This window comes from Pogoniulus pusillus, chromosome 24 (assembly GCF_015220805.1).
Source record: "Pogoniulus pusillus isolate bPogPus1 chromosome 24, bPogPus1.pri, whole genome shotgun sequence".
Lineage (NCBI taxonomy): Eukaryota > Metazoa > Chordata > Aves > Piciformes > Lybiidae > Pogoniulus > Pogoniulus pusillus.
The window spans coordinates 10,920,546-10,939,755 of record NC_087287.1 but is presented as its reverse complement, the minus strand read 5'-3'; the positions used below and the strand labels follow the sequence as shown (position 1 = coordinate 10,939,755).

The 19,210-nt window shown below is 48.7% G+C and overlaps 1 protein-coding gene across 4 annotated transcripts in view; it reads left to right on the top strand.

Moving 5' to 3' along the window:
* Window positions 1–17,844, top strand: part of PAK6 (p21 (RAC1) activated kinase 6) — a 42,864-nt gene extending 25,020 nt beyond the window's left edge. For all 4 annotated transcript variants that reach the window (XM_064163571.1, XM_064163572.1, XM_064163575.1 and 1 more), the window contains 7 exons: window positions 4,709–5,326; window positions 8,995–9,486; window positions 11,061–11,194; window positions 12,563–12,689; window positions 12,864–12,989; window positions 14,337–14,471; window positions 15,724–17,844. In XM_064163571.1, coding sequence (XP_064019641.1) covers window positions 4,709–5,326; window positions 8,995–9,486; window positions 11,061–11,194; window positions 12,563–12,689; window positions 12,864–12,989; window positions 14,337–14,471; window positions 15,724–15,891 — 1,800 coding nt within the window. In that variant the 3' untranslated portion in view covers window positions 15,892–17,844. The remainder of the gene's footprint in view (window positions 1–4,708; window positions 5,327–8,994; window positions 9,487–11,060; window positions 11,195–12,562; window positions 12,690–12,863; window positions 12,990–14,336; window positions 14,472–15,723) is intronic.
* The last annotated feature ends 1,366 nt before the right edge of the window (window positions 17,845–19,210 follow it).

Genomic DNA, 19,210 nt, shown 5'->3' with positions numbered 1-19,210 from the left:
AACTTGATCACAAATGAGGTGGTATTAGTGCCACCACGCACATCATCAACTGTCTGCCTGCATCAGGAACCTGTGAAAGCTCCTCTGGTAACTGACAGGGCTTAACATGTGTTCAGCTGTTGTAGAGAGAAGCTAAGAGGAGACTTCATGGAGAGCCCTTTGTTAGCAAGCTTGTCATGCTGGTGGGTGATCAAACTTGGCTGGTGATGAAGCTGAGAGGAAAGCCTGAGTGGGAGAGCTGGGATAGCACAAGCTGGCTGCTGATGGATGGAGATGAGAAGTAGACACCAGGGAGCAAGGCTAAACTGGGGGTTAGTCTGAGAGAGTTCATAAAGCAGCAATTTAACTGAAGGTGGAACATAGTAAGCAGGAGAAAGTTCTTAAAATGCTACTTTAAAGTAGAGCAGAGTAGATTTAGGTTGGACATAAGGAAGAAGCTTTTTACTGTGAGGGTGGTAAGCCAATGGAACAGGTTGCCCAGGGGAGTTGTGGATGCCTCATTCCTGGGATTGTTTAAGATCAGGCTGGACAGGGTCTTGAGCAACCTGGTTTAGTGGTAGGTGTCCCTGCCCATGGCAGAGGATTGGAACTAGATGACCTTTAAGGTCTCGTCCAACTCAGTTCATTCTATGATTAAAGCATATTCTTCAGTAAGGAGAAACCAGTTCCTACTCCTGTAGGTGAGGGAATCTTGGTGGCTATATTGCTTCAGTGGCTGTTGATAATGGCATTTGGAGCCAGTGTGCTCTTCAGTGGTGCAGGGACCTGCTGGGTGAGAAGAGTCAGATTTGTGATGACCTCTTGGAAAAGGAAATGAAAGCTGGTGACAGAGTTACTGTGCTTAGAGTCTGGCCAGCTTGTGGGAAGTTTTTGTTCCTGGTTAAAGAAAACCCTGAACCCAACAACCTACAGGAGCCTAAAAACTGAATGGGAAATTGTAAAGATGTTGCTACTTGAATTTTAGGAGGGCCATGGGAAGAACCAGTTGTCTGGTGAATATATTGATAGAATCATAGAACTGTCATCCAGTCCAACCATCAACCAGACACCACCACGGCCATTAAACCGTGTCCCCAAGTGCCACGGCCACACATTTCTTGAGCACCTCCAGGGATGGGGACTCCACCACCTTCCTGGGCAGCCTGTTCCAGTGCCTGATCACTCTTGCAGGAAACAAATTGTTCCTAATCTCCAACCTAAACCTCCTCTGGCACAGTTTCTGGGCATTTCCTCTTGTTCTATCATCTGACAGTAGGGAGAAGAGACCAACCCCCACCTCGCTCCAACCTCCTTTCAGGCAGTAGTAGAGAGCAAGGAGGATTTAGCTTTTTGTGTAAAGATGCTTAAAAGATGGGAACTAAATGGGACATGTTTAATACAATGCAAGAATTAAAGCAAAAAGAAACCTGCAATTTAAATGGCACCTCAGGATGTTTGAGCAGTACCCTGGTTTAGAAAGGAAAAGCTTGCTCAGGAAAATCAGGTAAAGGAAAAGAGGGAGGAGGTATTTCCTTGTGTTTCATGGTGTCCCAAATGTGCTTTTGAGGTTCAAAATGTAGTAGAGATAGAACCACAATCCAGAGGAGAGATAAAGTGTGTAATAAGAGACCAACTTGGTTAGATCAGGAGCACTCTAATGAGCTTAAACTGCAGGAGGATTGCTCAGAAGGGTGGAAAGTAGGTCAAGTTATAAAGGGCAAATAGAAAAGAAATGTATGCAGGAACAAAACTGGAAGACCAGGGCAGAAAAAGAGATGTTATTCTCAAAGAACATAAAGGACACAAGGAGACATCATAAGTACATGGAGAAGGAGAAGGAGGATGAAGGAAAGAATTTGTTCACTTCTCATTTTGGGAGAGAGTTTAATAACAGATGGCACTGAGAAGTCTTACATGTTTAATGATTTTTCTTCAGTCCTTATTGAGAAGGTTAACTCTGATTAGGAGGCTAACACAATTAACATGGGCATTGGAAGGAGGAAGATGATGAGACTTCTTAGATAAGTTCTGTATCTTTAAGTGAGATGGGCCTAATGGAATTTAAATTCCCAGGAAAGGACTGGAAGAAATAAGCAATCTGTTTGCAGCCCCTTCCAAGGAGACAGCAGGGTAGTAGTTAGCTGCCAGCAGGGATTTGTGGATGTGGCACTTTGGGACATGGTTTACTGGCCATGGTGGTCTTAGGTTGATGGTCTTAGGACCTGATGACCTTAGACGTCTTTTCCAACCCAAACAATTCTATGATTCTATGATTTATAAACAAATCATGTGGAGCACCCCAGTTTCTGTCAGTGACAGGTATCAGGCTGTGGGCTAGGGAGAAATGAGAGCTCTCTCCTAGAACTTTACTTCAGGTGATGGCAGAGGAAATGGCCTGAAATTGTGCCAGGAGAGGTTTAGGTTCAAGACCAGCAACAATTTCTTTCCTGCAAGAGCTGTCAGGCATTGGAATAGGCTGCCTGGGGAGGTGGCGGAGAAGAGACCAAGCTCCACTTTGCTTCAACCTCCTTTGAGGGAGCTGTAAAGAGTGATGTGATCTCCTCTCAGCCTCCTCTTCTGAAGACGAAACAACCACAAACAACACTTCCCTTGGCCATCCCTCACAGGACTTGTATTTAAGATCCTTCACCAGCTTTGTTGCCCTTCTCTGGGCATGCTCCAACCACCCTATGTCCTTCTTGTAGTGACAGATCCAAATCTGAAGCCAGCATTTGAGCTGTGACCTCACCAGTGCTGAGTAGAGGAGGATAATCGCATCCCTAGACCTGCTGGCCACACTGTTCCTGATCCAAGCCAGGGTTCCATTGGCCTTCTTGGCCACCTGGGCACATGCTGACTCATCTTCATCCCCAGGTCCTTCTCCAACGAGCAGCTCTCCATCCACCCTGCCCCATGCTGATGATGTGCATGCAGTGGCAGGAACTGGATTGTCCTTTCTTCATCTTGCTTGCCAGAATCTCCCATTCTGCCCTTCATTTTCCAGTGCTGAGCAAACCAGGTGCTCATTCTGTGCACTGTGGTGGCATTCTGTGGAAATTACTGGAGCTGCTGCTCTGCACCAGCTAAATATTAGGCTGTGTGTAATTAATTCAGCATCTTTAAAGATCCCTGGAGTTTGGTTTGCAAACAGGAGATTGCCTTTGCTCCAGGGAGGGACTTTCCTCAGGCACAGTCTCATGAAAGTGTAGGAGTGAGCCTAGGCTGTGAATTTCTGTGAAGAAATGAAACATTTGAGTTCCTAGCACTAAAAAAGCTTCTGTAAGCTTTTCAGGCTCCAGAATAAACAAGGTAGAGCACTACATCATATACCCAGAGCTTCAAGTCTCCTACTTGTATAGTACTGGTGCTTGTTTGGATGGAAGCCTTGTTCTTCATCCTTTGCTTACAAGGCAGTTGGGAGTTGTTGTGACCCTTTGTCCATCAATTTAATTATAATAGCTTGGCAGAGCAGAGGGATGTGGTGCTGGAACAGTGTGGTCTTCACTAGTCAGGAATAAGATGCATTAGCAAAAAAGCAGACTCAGGGAGGATGACGTGCTGGAAAGCAGCTCCACAGAGAAGGACCTTGGAGTCCTGGTGGACAGTAAGTTATCCATGGGACAGCAACATGTCCTTGTGGCCAAGAAGGTCAGTGGTCTTCTGGGATGCATTAAGAATGTGGCCAGCAGGTCAAGGGAGGTTCTTCTCCCAGTCCCTGACATTCCGTGATTCTTCCCCTCTACTCAGCTATGGTAAGACCACGTCTGGAGCATTGTCTTCAGTTCTGGGCTGTCCAGTTTAAGAGAGACAGGGATATACTAGAGAGTGTCCAAAAGAGGCTACAAGGGTGAAGAAGAGACTGGAACATCTGATGAGCAGAGGCTGAGAGACCTGGGGTTGTTTGGCCTGAAGAAGAGAAGGCTGAGAGGGGGTCTCATCAATGTTTACAAGTCTCTGAATGGTGGCTGCCAAGAACAAAGGGCCAGGCTCTTTTCAGTGGTGTCCTGTAATAGGACAAGGAGCAACAAACACAAACTGCAACTCAGGGAGTTCCACCTCAACACCAGGAGAAAATTCTTTGGTGTGAGGGTGCTGGAGCCCTGGAGCAGGCTGCCCAGAGAGGTTCTTGAGTCTCCTTCTCTGGAGACTCTCAAGACCCATCTGGATGTGCTCCTGGGTGACCCTGATCTAGGTGATTCTGCTTTGGCAGGGGAGTTGGGCTCAATGATCTCCAGAGGTCACTTTCAACCCCCACCCTTCTATGATTACAACGCTACTGAGAGCACTACAGGGCAGAGATGAAGCTCGTGCTGGAGAAGCAAGGTGATGTTTGCAGATAGAGCTTATGGCCTGCTGTAATGTCTGCTGAGAACTGGTGTTCTCAGGAGCTTGTGGAGTCTAAATGATGTAGTGCAGCACAGTTCCATCACAGGAAAAAAAGGCACAAGTGCTAGAAATATCCCAGCTTTGCTCTGATGTTGTCCTGTAGAGTGTGAGTGCAGCAGCAGAAGGGGCTGGCTGAAAGCACTGCTGCCTCTGACAGAAGGATGGAGCCCAAAGATTCATTCTCCCTGCCTAGTAAGGAGCAATGAAAAAGAGACAGAAAAAATTCTCCTCCTTCCTTAATCCTTGGAGTTGTTTTCAAGCAAAATCCACCCTCTGTCAAAATAAGCTCAGCCTCAGTTTTTCCATCTCTTAACTTTTTTCCCTCCTCCCCTGTGTTTCACAGACTGTGGTGAGGGGCAGCACAGTGGAAGTGGAAGGTTACATCTCTGGGATCCTCAATGACATCCAGAAGCTTTCTGCCATCAGTTCCAACACCCTGAGGGGAAGGAGCCCCACCAGCAGGAGAAGAGCACAGTCCCTTGGGCTCTTGGGTGAAGAAAGACCCCCAGATATGTATCTTCAGAGTCCTGAAGCAGACTGGGCAGACAAATATGGAAACTACCTCAACTGCAATGGTGGGACCAAGGTGACCCGGAGGCAGACTATGTGGCCAGACTACAAACCCCGCTTGGAAGGACAGGCTCATCCCAATGGTATGGTCATGAAAGCACAGTCCCTTGGGCCTTCAGAGTTCCAGGGTGCTGATGGCAGCTGCCTCCAGCGTGCTCCTGCTCTGCAGCACATGCCAACCCTGCCTGGGGAGAGTGACAAGATGGGAAAGAGAAACTCAGAAGAGTGCTGGCCTCAGCCATGTCTCCTACGCCAGGCAAACTCCAGGCCCTCAGGGGAGGGCAGCCCCAGCTCCAAGTCAAGGGAGAACAGCCTGAAGAGGAGGCTGCTGCGCAGTGTGTTCCCCTCGTCCAGCAGCTCAAACAAGTTGGGTCCTTCCCTGCAGATGAAGGTAGAGTGACTCAGTGTGTGGAGCAGTGGGGACTGGAAGGGACCTCTAGAGATTAAATCCAACCCCCTGACAAAGCAGGATTACCTAGATCAGGGTCACCCAGGAGCACATCCAGATGGGTCTTGAGAGTCTCCAGAGATGGAGAGTCCACAGCCTCTCTGAGCAGCCTGCTCCAGGGCTCCAGCACCCTCATACCAAAGGATTTTCTTCTGGTGTTGAGGTGGAACGTCCTGAGTTCTAGTTTGTGTCCATTGCCCTTTGTCCTATTACAGGACACCATTAGTAAGAGTCTGGCCTCTTGATCAGACACAACTGAGGTGCTGTTATAAGGGTTTAAATGTTCTGCTTCAGTTTGGAGAAGAGGAAGCTGAGAGGATACCTCATTGCTTTCTGCAACTGCCTGAAAGGAGGTTAGGGGCAGGTTGGGATTGATCTCTTCTGCCTAGCGTTAGGTGACAGAATGAGAGGAAACAGCCAGAGGAGGTTTAGGTTGGATATTAGGAATAGTTTGTTTCCTGCAAGAGTGGTCAAGCATTGGAATAGGCTGCTTAGGGAGGTGGTGGAGTCACCGTCCCTGTAGGTGTACAAGAAACGTGTGGCCATGGCACATGGACATGGTTTAGTGGCCATGATGATTTTGGGTTGACTGTTGGATTTGATGATCTTGGAAGTCTTTTCCAGCCCAAACATTTCTATGATTCTGTGTAGGGGCTGTCAGATTACAGGAGGTAATACTTGCATGTGGTTGGCCAAACGTGTGTGAGCTTGCAGGTGTGTGACGTGTCCTTCTGCATGCTCTAGGTTATATAAAACCTTTCCCCAACGCCTTCCTGAGACCAAACAAGAGTTGGGAAAGAAATGCTTGGTTGCCATGAGCATGTCTCTACAGGACTGCAAGGGTGGAGCTGGTAAATGAGGAGGAAGGAACTTCTGACAGGCACAACCCTGCAGCCAGCCCCATCTGAGAAGCTATCATAGCGGCAGTGTGAAGATGAGCTGTGTGTCAGGCTTAGGCAGGTCTGACTGTTGCCAGAAATCCTTGGTTGAAACACAAAGTGCATAGAATTAAACTTTATTTGGTGACGTTAAACACAAAAGGACATGGAGTGGGTCTAGAGGAGGCCACAAAGATGGTCAGAGGGCTGGAGCACCTCCCCTTTGAGGACAGGCTGAGAGTTGGGGTTGTGGAGAAGTTGGGGCCTGGAGAAGTGAAGGTTCTGAGGAGACTTTAGAGCAGCCTTCCAGTACCTAAAGGGGCCTACAGGAGAGCTGGGGAAGGACTGTTCAGAAGGGCTTGTGGGGATAGGATAAGAGGCAATGATTTGAAACCTTATTATTTGACCTTATTGTGGCCTTCCAATATCTGAAGGGGACCTACGAGAAAGCAGGTGAGGGACTTTTTAGGGTGTCAGATAGTGACAGGACTAGGGAGAATGGATCCAAGCTAGAGGAGGGGAGATTTAGGTTAGATGTTGGGAAGAAGTTCTTCACCATAAGGGTGGTGAGACACTGGAGTAGGTTGCCCAGGAAGGTGGTAGAAGCCCTATCCTTAGAGGTCTTTAAGGCCAGGCTAGACATGGCTCTGGGCCACCTGATCTAATGAGAGGTGTCCCCATGGTAGCGGAGGTGGAACTGGATGATCCTTGAGGTCCCTTCCAACCCTGACAATTCTGTGATTCTGTGTGATTCTCTGATTCTGTGAAGCTGGAGCAGGGAAGATTTATGTTGGACATCAGGAAGAAGCTCTTAACTATGAGAGTGGTGAAACACTGGAAAAGGTTGGCCACGGAGGGTGTGGATGCCCCCTCCCTGGAGGTGTTTCAGGCCAGCTTGGATAAGGCCTTGAGCAACCTGGTCCAGTGGAAGATGTCCCTACCCATGGCAAGGGATTTGAACTAGATGGTCTTCTAGGTTCCTTCCAGCCCAGAGCATTCCATGATTCTGTGATCTTTAAGGGCCCTTGCAACTCAAGCTATTCTATGATGCTGTATTCTGTCTGAGACAGGGAAATGAATGCTCTTGCAAACACTTCTCTGTTGGCAGTTTGTGGTTCCCATCCCCTTGTTATTATGAACTACATTACTAAGCAGTTAGAATTGTGAGAGGGAAAGCTGCTTTGAAGTTTTTCTCCTGCCCTGTAATAGCAGTGATTGGCTTGCTCCTTCTGAAGTTGCCACTTTGTCAGCTCCACTCTTCTCTTACATATGACCAAGACTGTAATGTATTTAATGCCAAACCTGCTTGGTGCTGTTGACTTTGAATTAGTCAACATGTCCAGGGTGAGTAAGAGCACCACAAGATTCATCCTCCTGGGGAAGGAGACCTCTGTGAAGTGCTCACATGGGAATGTGTGTCCTGAAGCCACGTTACCACAGGCTGTGGTCTTACTACAGCTCATAAACTAAACAGAGTTGGGCCCTCCCAGTGCTTGAGTGGGAGGTCTCCAAAAGTCTGTAGCTCATGAACTAAACAGGTTTGGGTCCACATAGTGCTTGAGTGGAAGGCATCTGAAAAAGTGAATTGACTTTAAGCTGGAAGAGGGTTGATTTAAATTGGGGATTAGGAGGAAATTCTTTACAGTGAGGGTGGGGAGACACTGGAACAGGTTGCCCAGGGAGGTTGTAGATGCCCCCTCCTTGCAGGTGTTCAAGTCAAGGTTGGATGAGGCCTTGAGCAACCTGTTGTAGTGGGAGGTGTCCTTGCCCGTGGCAAGGGGTTGAAATTAGATGGTCCCTGCCAATCCAAACCTCTATGAAAAGTCTTCAGAACTTTGGGAAAGGCACCAAATCCAACTTTATTATAGGTTGGTTTTGAGCTGGCAAGGTGGCAGGTGGCTGTGTGCAGCTGAAGTCTCCTGCTGGCCACCCACAGCTCTCCTGGTTCATGGTGCTCACCCTGTGTCTGATGGCCAGGAATGCTCCGCAGGTACCTGGGCAGAGTGCAGAGGGAGTTGTCAGCAAGCAGAGCCTAATTACCCAGAGGGAGTTAGGCCAAGACATCAAAGTGATTTACAGCTCTGGCATGAATCCTCTTCCTTTTTGTACAAAGGAAGATCAGAGGCAGAGAGGGATCAAGGATTTTCAAGTTCTCTGCAGCACAGGTTGCCCCTGAGTTTTGGTGGCAAGGTTGGAATGCTTGATATTTTTAGCAGCTGGGTTTTTTGGTGCTTGGGGTTTTGCTTGTTTCTTTTCTGTGGGTTATGATTTTTGGTGATTTTTTAATTTAATTTAAGATCCCTTTTAAACTACCTCATTTTGGAGGTCCTCAAAGCACAGCACCCATCCTGTAACTGGCCCTCAAAAATCATGTGGCATTTCCTGGTCATGCAGCATGTGTTGGGCAGACCTGGAGACCTGAAGCTCTTCACTCCAAGCTACTACACCATTACAACAGGCTGCCAAGTAAAGTGGTGGAGTCCCCATCCCTGCAGGTGTTTGAAAGCCATTTGGATGAGGTTCTTAGCCACGTAGCCTAACAGTTGTGTACAAGTAGATGTTAGGTTATAGTTGAAATTGTTGATCTTAAGGTCTTTTCCAAGCAGGTGATTCTGTGATAAGATGCACTAGGCCAGAGAGGAGTAGCACACAACTGCTTCCTGACCTTTCTTTCTTATTAACCTAACCTTTGCTTTTTCTTTCTTCCACTTGTCCTCTTTGTTCTTCCCAAAGCCTAATGCTTTCTTCAGGCCCCAGCAATGGGGCTCACCACGCAGCCCTGCGGCCAAAGCCCTGTCTCTTCCATCAGATCAGCCTGCATCTGATTTCCCCAGGATGATCTCAGAAGCTGGAACGCCCCAGAAGTCACCAACAGTGGAGAAGGTGGCTGCAGTGCCACAGGGCAGGCCATCTCCAGCAGGTTCTCCCAGGAACCGGCAGACTCAGACCAGTTCCAGCAACCTCCACCTTCCTCAGGACTCCTTGGTGAAAGGGCAGCTGGCCAGTGAAGACCCAGTGGTTGTGACTCACGAGCAGTTCAAAGCTGCCCTCAGGATGGTGGTGGACCAGGGGGATCCCCGGACAATGCTGGAGAACTATGTAAAGATCGGTGAAGGCTCCACAGGCATCGTCTGCATCGCTCGGGAGAAGCACTCGGGGAGGCAGGTGGCAGTGAAAATGATGGACCTGAGGAAGCAGCAGCGCAGGGAGCTCCTTTTTAATGAGGTGAGTAGAGTGATGAGAGGTGGGTTCTGCTGTCCTCCACCAAGTCAGTGTGGCAAAAAGGAGGGAAAGGCAGGAAACATCTTCCCTTTAACAGAATGATGCTAGCAGCAGAACTAAGATGAGTGTGGGGATGGAGACTGCTGTGTTGTACTCACAGGGCTACACATGCTGGTTTTGTTGGGTAAGGTCAAGTGTTGGCAGTGTCAGTTTGGCCAGGCTGGAGAGCTGGGTGGAGGGGAACCTTGTGAAGACCAACAAGAGCAGGGCTGGCACCTGGAGAGGAATAGCCCCCTGCAGCAGTACAGGTAAGGGGCTGACCTGCTGGAAGGCAGCTTCATAGGAGGGACCTGGGAGTGCTGGTGGGTGTGATGGTTTGGGTGTTACCCGCCCCCCACACTTTAGAAGTCACCCAGACTAGACTCAGCCAGCTCTGGGAATATAAATGAAGCTATTTATTTACAGCTAGCACAATATACAAGCAGTTATTTACAATATATACAATTATATACAGAAATATACAAGGTAAAAGGTAATACAGAAGCACAACTCCCCTCCCAGAAACCTGAGTCCCCAGGAGGGGCTCTCAACCACCCCTGCACCTTCCCCCTGCCCCTCTCAACCTTACCCCAGTCCTAAGGAAGAATAGAGGTTCAGCCAAGAGGTTAAGAAGCAAAGGTGAGTGGAAGGTGAGGTTAGGGAGATGCAGCTCAGTCAAAGCCCAGCCCAAGAGTGCAAACAAAATGGCGAGAGTGTTATCTAATGTTTACATTTCTCCTTCAGTGAGACTCTGAGGGAAGTAAACATCACCATTGTTTTCCTTTCACAGCCTATAATCTACTTTTTCTCACCAAAACATTCTAGCCTGCTTCAAACTAGCACAGTGTGCAACAAGGTCACCATATCACCATGAATCAGCAATATGTCCTTGTGACCAAGAAAGAACATGGGGGGACATAAAGAAGAGAGTGATCAGCAGGATGAGGCATGTTCTCCTCTCCCCCTACTCTGCTCTGGTGACACTGCATCTGGTCTATTTAGTCCAATTCTGGACTTTCCAGTTTGAGGGACAGGGAACTACTGGAGAGAGTCCAGTGGAGGTTCTGAGGATGCTGAGGGGCCTGGAGCACCTCTGTGAGGAGACAAAGCTGAGCACCCTGGGGATGGTGAGTCTGGAGAAGAGCAAGCCCAGAGAGGATCTGCTCAGTTCTCAGCAAGAGCTAAAGGGTGAGGGGCAAGAGGATGCAGCCAGATTTTTATCAGTGGTGCCCAGTGACAGGACAGGGGGCAACGGGCACAAACTGGAGGCCAGGAGGTTCCACCTGAAGATAAGAAGAAAATTCTTTGGTGTGAGGGTGCTGGAGCCCTGGAACAGACTCCCCAGAGAGGTTGTGGAGTTTCTTTCTCTGGGGAGAACCCCCCTGGCCATTGTGCTCCTGGGCAAGCTGCTGTGGGTGCCTCTGTTTCAGCAGGGGCATTGGATTGGATGATCTCCAGAGGTCCCTTCCAACCCTTCCGTGCTGGGATTCGGTCATTAGTGATTTTGGGGTGGTCAGTTGTTTGTTGTGCTTTCACAGGTGGTGATAATGAGGGACTATCAACATGTCAATGTGGTGGAGATGTACAAGAGCTATTTAGTGGGAGAGGAACTCTGGGTGCTGATGGAATTCCTGCAAGGAGGAGCCCTCACAGACATTGTGTCTCAGATCAGGTATGAAGCAAAATCTGAAACATCAACACTTGTGTTCCCTCCTGGTGTACAAGATCACCAGAGAGACTTCTGGGAAAAACAGTGTCCCTCAGAGGTCTTATGTGTGTAATGCCCCAGAAGAACTGCTACACGTAACTGTCATCCATCTGAAGTGTGCCATAATACTTCTGATGTAGAAGGGGCCTTGTTCACAGCACTGGTTCCTTTAGATAGCCACCCCTCTTCTGTTTGATGACCTTCCCTGTAAATCACAGTGCTCAACAAAAGCATTGTTTGCTTTGTCTGTTGAATTCTGGCCAAGAAGCTGATTAAATAAGGATTCAAGACCATGCAGAAATAGTTTTCAGTGGTGCAACCTTAGTAAGGTTGAATCTGTGACTAACTCTTCTGGAGAAGTGCAGCAGAGCCTTTAGATCTGGACTCCTTCCCAATTTTCATTGCCTAAAGATAGCAACTGCTGGACACTCTCCTAAATTTGCTTTCTTATCTACATCACTTTGTATTCATTAATGCCCCGAGCCTTTCTGGAGGGCAAAGAAGGTGTTCTCAAATGGCCTTTAGAGTCCCACTCACGAGGTGCTCTAGTGATGCTGTTATGAGTGTGTCTTACCCTGGAGCATTCTCCTCCTGCTTCCCAGCAGTCCTGTGAGGCCAGAAACTGTCAATGAAAAGACTGACCAAGGAAGCCTGGCATGAGCTTTCCTTTTATTGAGGATTCAGAATCTCACCTGGGTGACAGTTGGGCAGTACTACTCACACTGAAGGTCCTTGTTCTGGTATTCCAACCAGAAGGCCCTTCCAAAGACCGGGTTCTTGGTGCTTGTGCTCAGTGTGCTAACAGAGAATGGCAAAACTCAGGAGTGGCTTCCACCTGTGCTGCCCTTAGGAGTGAGAGTATCCAGGATGTTCACCTGTGATAAAGCTCTGAAGGTTCCCTGTCTTTGCTGTCACATTAGGTGTTTAGATGCTTTTTGGATGAAGTTGCAATAGCTTTACTATGTCTCCTCAAGAAAAAGCTGTCTCAACAGTTACTGCAGCACCTGGGCATGGGGACACAGTCCTGCCTGGCAGAACTGCTGGAAACAGCATCTTGCAGGATGACTTTAGATACAAGGTCTAAGATGCAGTTCCTCTGGGTTAGACTCTGGGAAACTTCACATTGCAAAGCATGGAGACCAAAAAGTTCTCAGCAGTAAAGTCAGTCATGGGAGAATGGTGGACGTGAGATGGTCACAGCCAGGGGGGAGCCAAAGTTCATGGTCCTAAGGAACCAAAATATCTACTTGCAGTACAACTTCAGATTTGCTCTGTGCCTCGAGAGGACCCCTGAGTGGGAACTGCCCACATGTTCTGTGTCTTTAATTTCAGGCTAAATGAAGAGCAAATTGCAACAGTGTGTGAGTCAGTGCTGCAGGCTCTGACCTATCTTCACTCTCAGGGGGTCATTCACCGAGATATTAAGAGCGACTCCATTCTTCTGACACTGGATGGAAGGGTACAGTGATGTCCTTCTGACAAACTGCTTCCTGCCTTCTGCCTTGCAACCTTTAGCTGTCTCCTTGTTTCCTTTCTGTTCAGAGTTCTGTTTGTACCTTGCCCTCCTCCTCCCTTAGCCTTCTTTGGTGTTTCTTTCCATGTTTTAAGGTTGGTTGCTTTTCTCTTTGGACAGGTCAAACTCTCAGATTTTGGCTTCTGTGCTCAGATCAGTAAAGATGTACCCAAAAGAAAGTCCTTAGTAGGTACTCCTTACTGGATGGCTCCAGAAGTTATTGCAAGGATACCATACACTACTGAGGTAAGAGACCACCTCCCTAATGTCAGAAGGACCAGATAATCACAGAATCATTAAGGTTGGGAAAAACCGCCAAGGTAATTGAGTCCAACCATGAACTCAGCACTGCCAGGTCACTACTGAACCGTGTCCCTCATAACCACATCTCCACAGCTTTCAAAACCCTCCTGGGATGAGGACTCCACCACTGCTTGGACAGCCAGGGCAAGGCCTTGACAGCCATTCCATGAAGAAATTGTTCCTCAAGTCCAACCTAAACTTCCCCCGGGGCAACCTGGGGCTTTTCCTTTTCTTTGGGACAAGGACCAACCCTTACCTGTCTCCAGCATCCTTTCAAGAAACTGTAGAGAGCCAGAAAGTTTCCCTCAGCCTCCTTTTCTCCAGGCTGAACAACCCCAGGTCCCTCAGCTGCTCCCCACCATTCCTGTTCTCCAGATCCTTCCCCAGCTTCACTGCCCTTCTCTGCACCTGCTCCCGCCCCTCAATGTCCATCTTGGAGTGAGGGCCCCAAAACTGAACCCAGGAATCAAAGTGTGGCCTCAGCAGTGCCCAGTCCCAGGGGATGATAATTTCTGAAGCATCCCAGGAAAAGAGGCTGTTTAAGACGTAAATGCAGCCTTGTGATGGTATTTCCTGCGAGAGGAGGGAAGCCAGGTTTTTCTGCTTCTGAGAACAAGATGTAAACTTGCCCTTTCCTTACACCTGGGGCTTGGCTTGGGATTGTTGTATCTGCCTCAGCATGGACAGATGTTGGGAAGGAGTGGCCTGTGACATGATATGGATCAGTAAATCCATCAATGCCAGGAAGGGAGGGGAGGAGGAAGGGCACATGAAATCCCAGGCAGGTGGCAGCAGCCTGCTTAGTTTTGTTTACCAGGAACCAGGTGTACCACAAGCAGGTACTTGCAGACCTTTGGATGTTACAACACCAGTGTGGCCCAGGCTAAGGTGTAAACTGTTCAGCTGTGGTGTGGAGTCCAGCAGCATCCAAGGGGGTTAATGTTTTGCTCTCCCAGTACTGTTTGTTGGGGGTGGGGTGCTGTGATCACAGAATCACAGGGGTTGGAAGGGACCTCTGCAGATCATTGAGTCCAACTCCCTTGCCAGAGCAGGTTCACCTAGACCACAGTGGTGTCCAGGTGGACTTTGAGTAACTCCAAGCATGGAGACTTCACCACCATCAGCCTGTTCCACTGCCCCACCCTTAAATTGAAGAAGTTCCTCCTCATTTTAGATGGAACTTCTTATGTTCCATTTTGTGCTCATTACCTCTTGTCTTGATCTTTATGAAAGCAGCAAAGCAAAATCCTGTTGAGCTGAACTGTATTGATGTGACCTTGTCTTCTACAGGTGGATATCTGGTCTCTGGGGATCATGGTGATAGAGATGGTGGATGGAGAACCCCCATATTTCAGTGACTCACCAGTCCAGGCAATGAAGAGACTCCGTGACAGTCCTCCTCCCAAGCTGAAAAACTTCCACAGGGTGAGCATCCATGTGAGCGCTTGTGAACGTGGTGGTAACACCGCAAACCTGGCTCCAGAGGAGGCCACAAAGGTGCCCAGAGAGTTGCAGCACCTCTCTTATGAAGACAGGCTGAGAGATTTGGGGTTGTTCAGCCCAGAGAAGAGAAAGCTCTGGGGAGACCTTAGAGCTGAAGTGGGCTCCAGGAAGGCTGAGGAGGGGCTGCTCAGGAGGGCTGTGGTGACAGGATGAAGGGCAATGGTGTGCAACGGCACCAGGGTAGAGGTAGGTCGCACATTGGGAAGTTCTTCACAATGAGGCTGGTGAGACACTGAGACAGGTTGCCCAGAGAAGTGATGGAGACCTCATCCCTGGATATATTCAAGGTCGAACTGGATTGAACCCTGGAACCCTTGCTGGGATCCTTTGCCTGCTCTAGTTGGATATGTCCTTGCTGCCTGCAAGGTGGTTGGACAAGATGACCTTCGAGGGCTGCTTCTGACGTGATGCGTTCTGGGAATCTGCGGCCCTGTCAGCCCTTGCCAGTGCATGGCTGCGAGTGGGGCATGTTTCTTGAGGAACATCTTTAGCCCTGGTACCTCAGTGGCTGCAAGCTGCTGCTGACAGCTAGTGGCTGCTTTGAGACATAACCCTAATGAAGTAAGGTCGCCTGGGCATGAACCTGGTCATGCAAGCCAAAAACCTGCTCGTGCAAATCAAAGCCTCTTCGGGTGTCTCCCATAGTTAATATCTTGCCGATGTCACAGAAGCCTAGAAACGTTGAGGTTGGAAGAAACCTTTGAGATCATCGACTCCCTGAAAGGAGGTTGGAGTGAGCTGGGGGTCAGTCTCTTCTGCTATGCAACAAGTGTCAGGGCAAGAGGAAAGAGCCTCAAGCTGTGCCAAAGGAGGCTTGGGTTGGATTTTGGGAAAGATTTCTTCCCAGAAGGGCTGCCCAGGGAGCTGGTGTGTGGATGTGGTGCTGAGGGACGTGGTTTAGTGGTAGTGGCATAGCAGCAGTGGTGGGACTGTGAGCTCCAGGTGGGTGGTCAGACTTGATGATCTCAAAAGTCTCTTCCAACCTCAGCAGTTCTGTTTCTGTGATCATCAAGTCCAACTTCATGCAGCCACCTGTCGTTGTTACGATTAATGCTGGAATCAAAGGAGCTCTGGGCAGGGGAAACATTCACATCTCCTCTTGGTCTCCTCCAGAATAAACCCCTCTGGTGCTGGCTCCTTTCTGGGACTGACCTGCTTGGTTCTTTTTCCACAGACCTCCCCAGTTCTGAGAGATTTTTTGGAAAGGATGTTGACCCGGGATCCACTGGAAAGAGCAACGGCACAAGAACTTCTGGATCACCCCTTTCTGCTCCAGACAGGACTCCCAGAGTGCCTGGTGCCCCTCATCCAGCAGTACAGGAAGCGTACCTCCACCTGCTGACTTCAAGGACAAATGCTACAACAGAGAAATGTTTCTAGGAACCCCAAACATATCAGGAGACCAAGAGTCTCCTCCTGCAAATGGTGCTTGGAACTTGTCAGCAATCGTTTCAGAAGATGGCTGTGACTCTGTCCTGGCATTCTCAGCCTTTTGTGGCTTCTTTTGCTGAAGACAATCAATGCATACCAGATCCCAGTAAGACCAAGGATGTCTCAAGAGTAAAGCAGGTGGATCACTTGGCTTGTGGATCACTTCTTCCAATAAACGGAGCCTGAAGTTCTGGATCTGAATGTCTGCAAGTTTCTGCAAACCTTGGCTGCTGTCTACTGAACTGAAACAATATTTCCCAACTAGAAATGTGATCTTCATCTCCTTAGCTATCCACTGGAGGCTTGAGCTGACTCAAATGTACGTTTTCGGGCACAGATCCCTTTAAACTCTAAACAATGCACAAAGACTCAACATTTTTTTCCCCCCTGACACTTTCTCACAGGTGATTTTAACTTCCTTTGGTGAAAGGTGGGCCTAGAAAGCTGCAGGTCCTTTCCCAGGAGCAGACGTGGTGTGTACATACTTGTTCCTAAGTGGCTCTCTTGCATCAACGTGCTTCTCTTTTGCTGCGGAATATCTATGGTTTAGTGGTCAATCTTGAATCCATTTCATCATCTTGAACTTTTGGAAGGGGGAGCCTTTGGATCCAGGCCTTGAAACAGACTCTGTGATGAAGGTTCTCTTGCCAGCAGGATCTCGTAGTTGAAAATTCATCTGCAACACTTCCAGTGCTGGCTGGAATGGAGGGTCTGTGACAGCTCGTTCCTGTGTTTGGTTCCCAGGCACCTTTCTCTCCAAGCCTTCTCCCAGGAGAGGCTGAGAAGGTGCTGCCCTGGGTAGTGCTTTGAGGATGCTCTAGGAGACTGAACTAACAGGTTTCAGCTGTCCTGGAAGTTCCAGGAGAAATTTCTGTGTTCATGTGAGGTGTTTTGTTGAGCCTCTGTCACCTCCCCTGCTTCCTATGGGGGGAGAAGGAAAACTTTGGATGTGTTTCATTGTTGGTGTGCCCTTCCCCACCATCCCTGTGCTGCTAGGTTCAGAAGGTTGCTACTGGTTGTCTCAAGAGCTCTTTCAGGTGTCTGCAAAGAGATGTAGCTGTTGTTTGGTGCACCTTCTGATCATGAGACAGCTAAGGGTCACTGGGTGTCACAGGCTGAGTTCAGCCCATGGCACTAGGTCAGGATGTGCTGCTGTACAGTAACGGTGTGTGTTGTGGTGAGGTCTCTGGATGTAATCTTACACGTGGAACTGGGATCCTGTTTGGAAACTCCAGATACAAATTCATTGGGATTGAAGTTGTTCTTGGGCCAGTCCCACTGTCTTGGAAACTAACCTCAGAACTGCATTTTCTTCAGGAGATGTCAATCAGCTCTGTCTTCTGCTATTTATTCCAGTTACAGATCCTTGCTTCAAGGTTGAAGCCACAGTTGATTACTTGAAGTAATATGGGGTGGAATTCATCTGCACTGATGCCAGCCATCAAATGGTGGTCACCTAGTCTGCAAAGGGTTTAGGTTGGCTTTGTAGACCCAGGTGAGAGCAAACCTCCATAAGGGTGTTCACCTCCCTTCCCTCAGATACCTGCTGAAGGGTGACCTGGTTGTCCTTTGACAGCACCCTGCCTGTGGCCAGGAGAGGGATGGCAGATGGTGTGCCAAGGCTCGATGGCAAAGTTTGGGGCTGATGAAGCTGATTGAAATGAATTTGTTTAGCTCCTCCTTAGCTGCACTGGAAAAATTTTTGATGTAAAATGTTTCTGTATTCCAGATATTCTGCTTTTTTATGCAAAGGAGCAGGGCTTTGAGAAGATTTCTAATTTGAGACAAACGATCCTGCTCGTCTGTACTTGTGAATCCTTTGCACTTGTGTTTTAAATTAAAGTAGATCTTGATTTATTCATAAGCCTGTTGCATGGCTGAGATGCTTTAAACCATCTCTGTAGCTCAGAGATGTAAGGGATCTGTGGACCTTGAAGTCTGGTCTGACTTTTCTGTTCAGGGGCTGCATGACTTTTAAAGCAAGAATAGACCAGAGCAGAGTCTGGATGCTGGAACAAACATTTCTCAGAAATCATGGAATCACAGAATGGTTTGTTTTGCAGAGCCCCTTGAAGACCATCTTGTTGCAAGACCCCTGCCGTGGGCAAGGACACCTTCCCCTAGACCAGGTTGCCTAGGGCCTTGTCCAGCTTGGTCTCAAACACCTCCCTGGGCAACCTGTTCCACTGTCTCACCACCCTTTAATAAATTTCTTCCTAATCCTCAGTCTCAATCCCCCCTCTTCCAGCTCAAAGCTGTTGTCCCTTGTCCCATCACTGCAAGCCCTTCTCAAAAGTCCCTCCCCAGCTCTCTTGTAATTCCCTTCAGGCACTGGAAAGCCTCTAAGGTCTCTCTGGAGCCTTCTCTCTCCAGGCCGAACAGCCCCAACTCTCCCAGCCCAGGGCTGATGGATTTACATCTAACTCCACTGCCCAACCCTGACTAAACAGAGTGAGGGAAGGCCCAGGAATGACTGCTGTGAGTCTAACATTTATCAGCATAGCTGTGCAGGATGCAGAAAGGATCCAACTTCCTGTCCAATATGGACTGCAAGAAGCTGGGGAGGGACTGTTCCCAAGGGCATGTGATGATAGGACAAGGGGCAATGGTTCGAACCTAGAGCAAGGTAGGGTTAGGTTGGATATTAGGAGGAAGTTCTTCACAGTGAGGGTGGTGAGACAGTGGAACAGGTTGCCCAGAAAGGCAGTGCCAGACCCATCCCTGGAGACATTCAGGGTCAAACTTGATGGGGCCCTGAGCAACCTGCTCCAGTTGGAGATGTTCCTGCTGACAAGATGACCTTTGAGGGTCCCGTCCCACTGGGTGTTCTGTGATTCGGTGTTGTCTTCTCTGAGCACCTCTGTACATGCTTTCAACAAGGTTGCACTTGTGTCTCTGGGTGTTCTGTTGGTTTGTGTCATGTTCCACCTGAATCTTTCCCTTTCATATCTGCCTCCTGTCAGCTCCACAGCCTGTTCCATGCTGGCACAGCCCTGGCAGTCAGCACACAGCAGCCCTTTGAAGATGGCAGCTTGAATTTATCTGAACAATTTGCTGCATCAAACAGGGAGTCTGCAGCTGCTGTCAGCTCCCTCTGCACTTGTTTGCAGAGCATTGTAGACTTGTTTGGGTTGGAAAAGACCTCCAAGATTGAGTTTAACCCTCAACCCAACACCACTATGGCCATTAAACCGTGTCCCAAAGTGCCATAGCCATGTGTTTCTTGAACA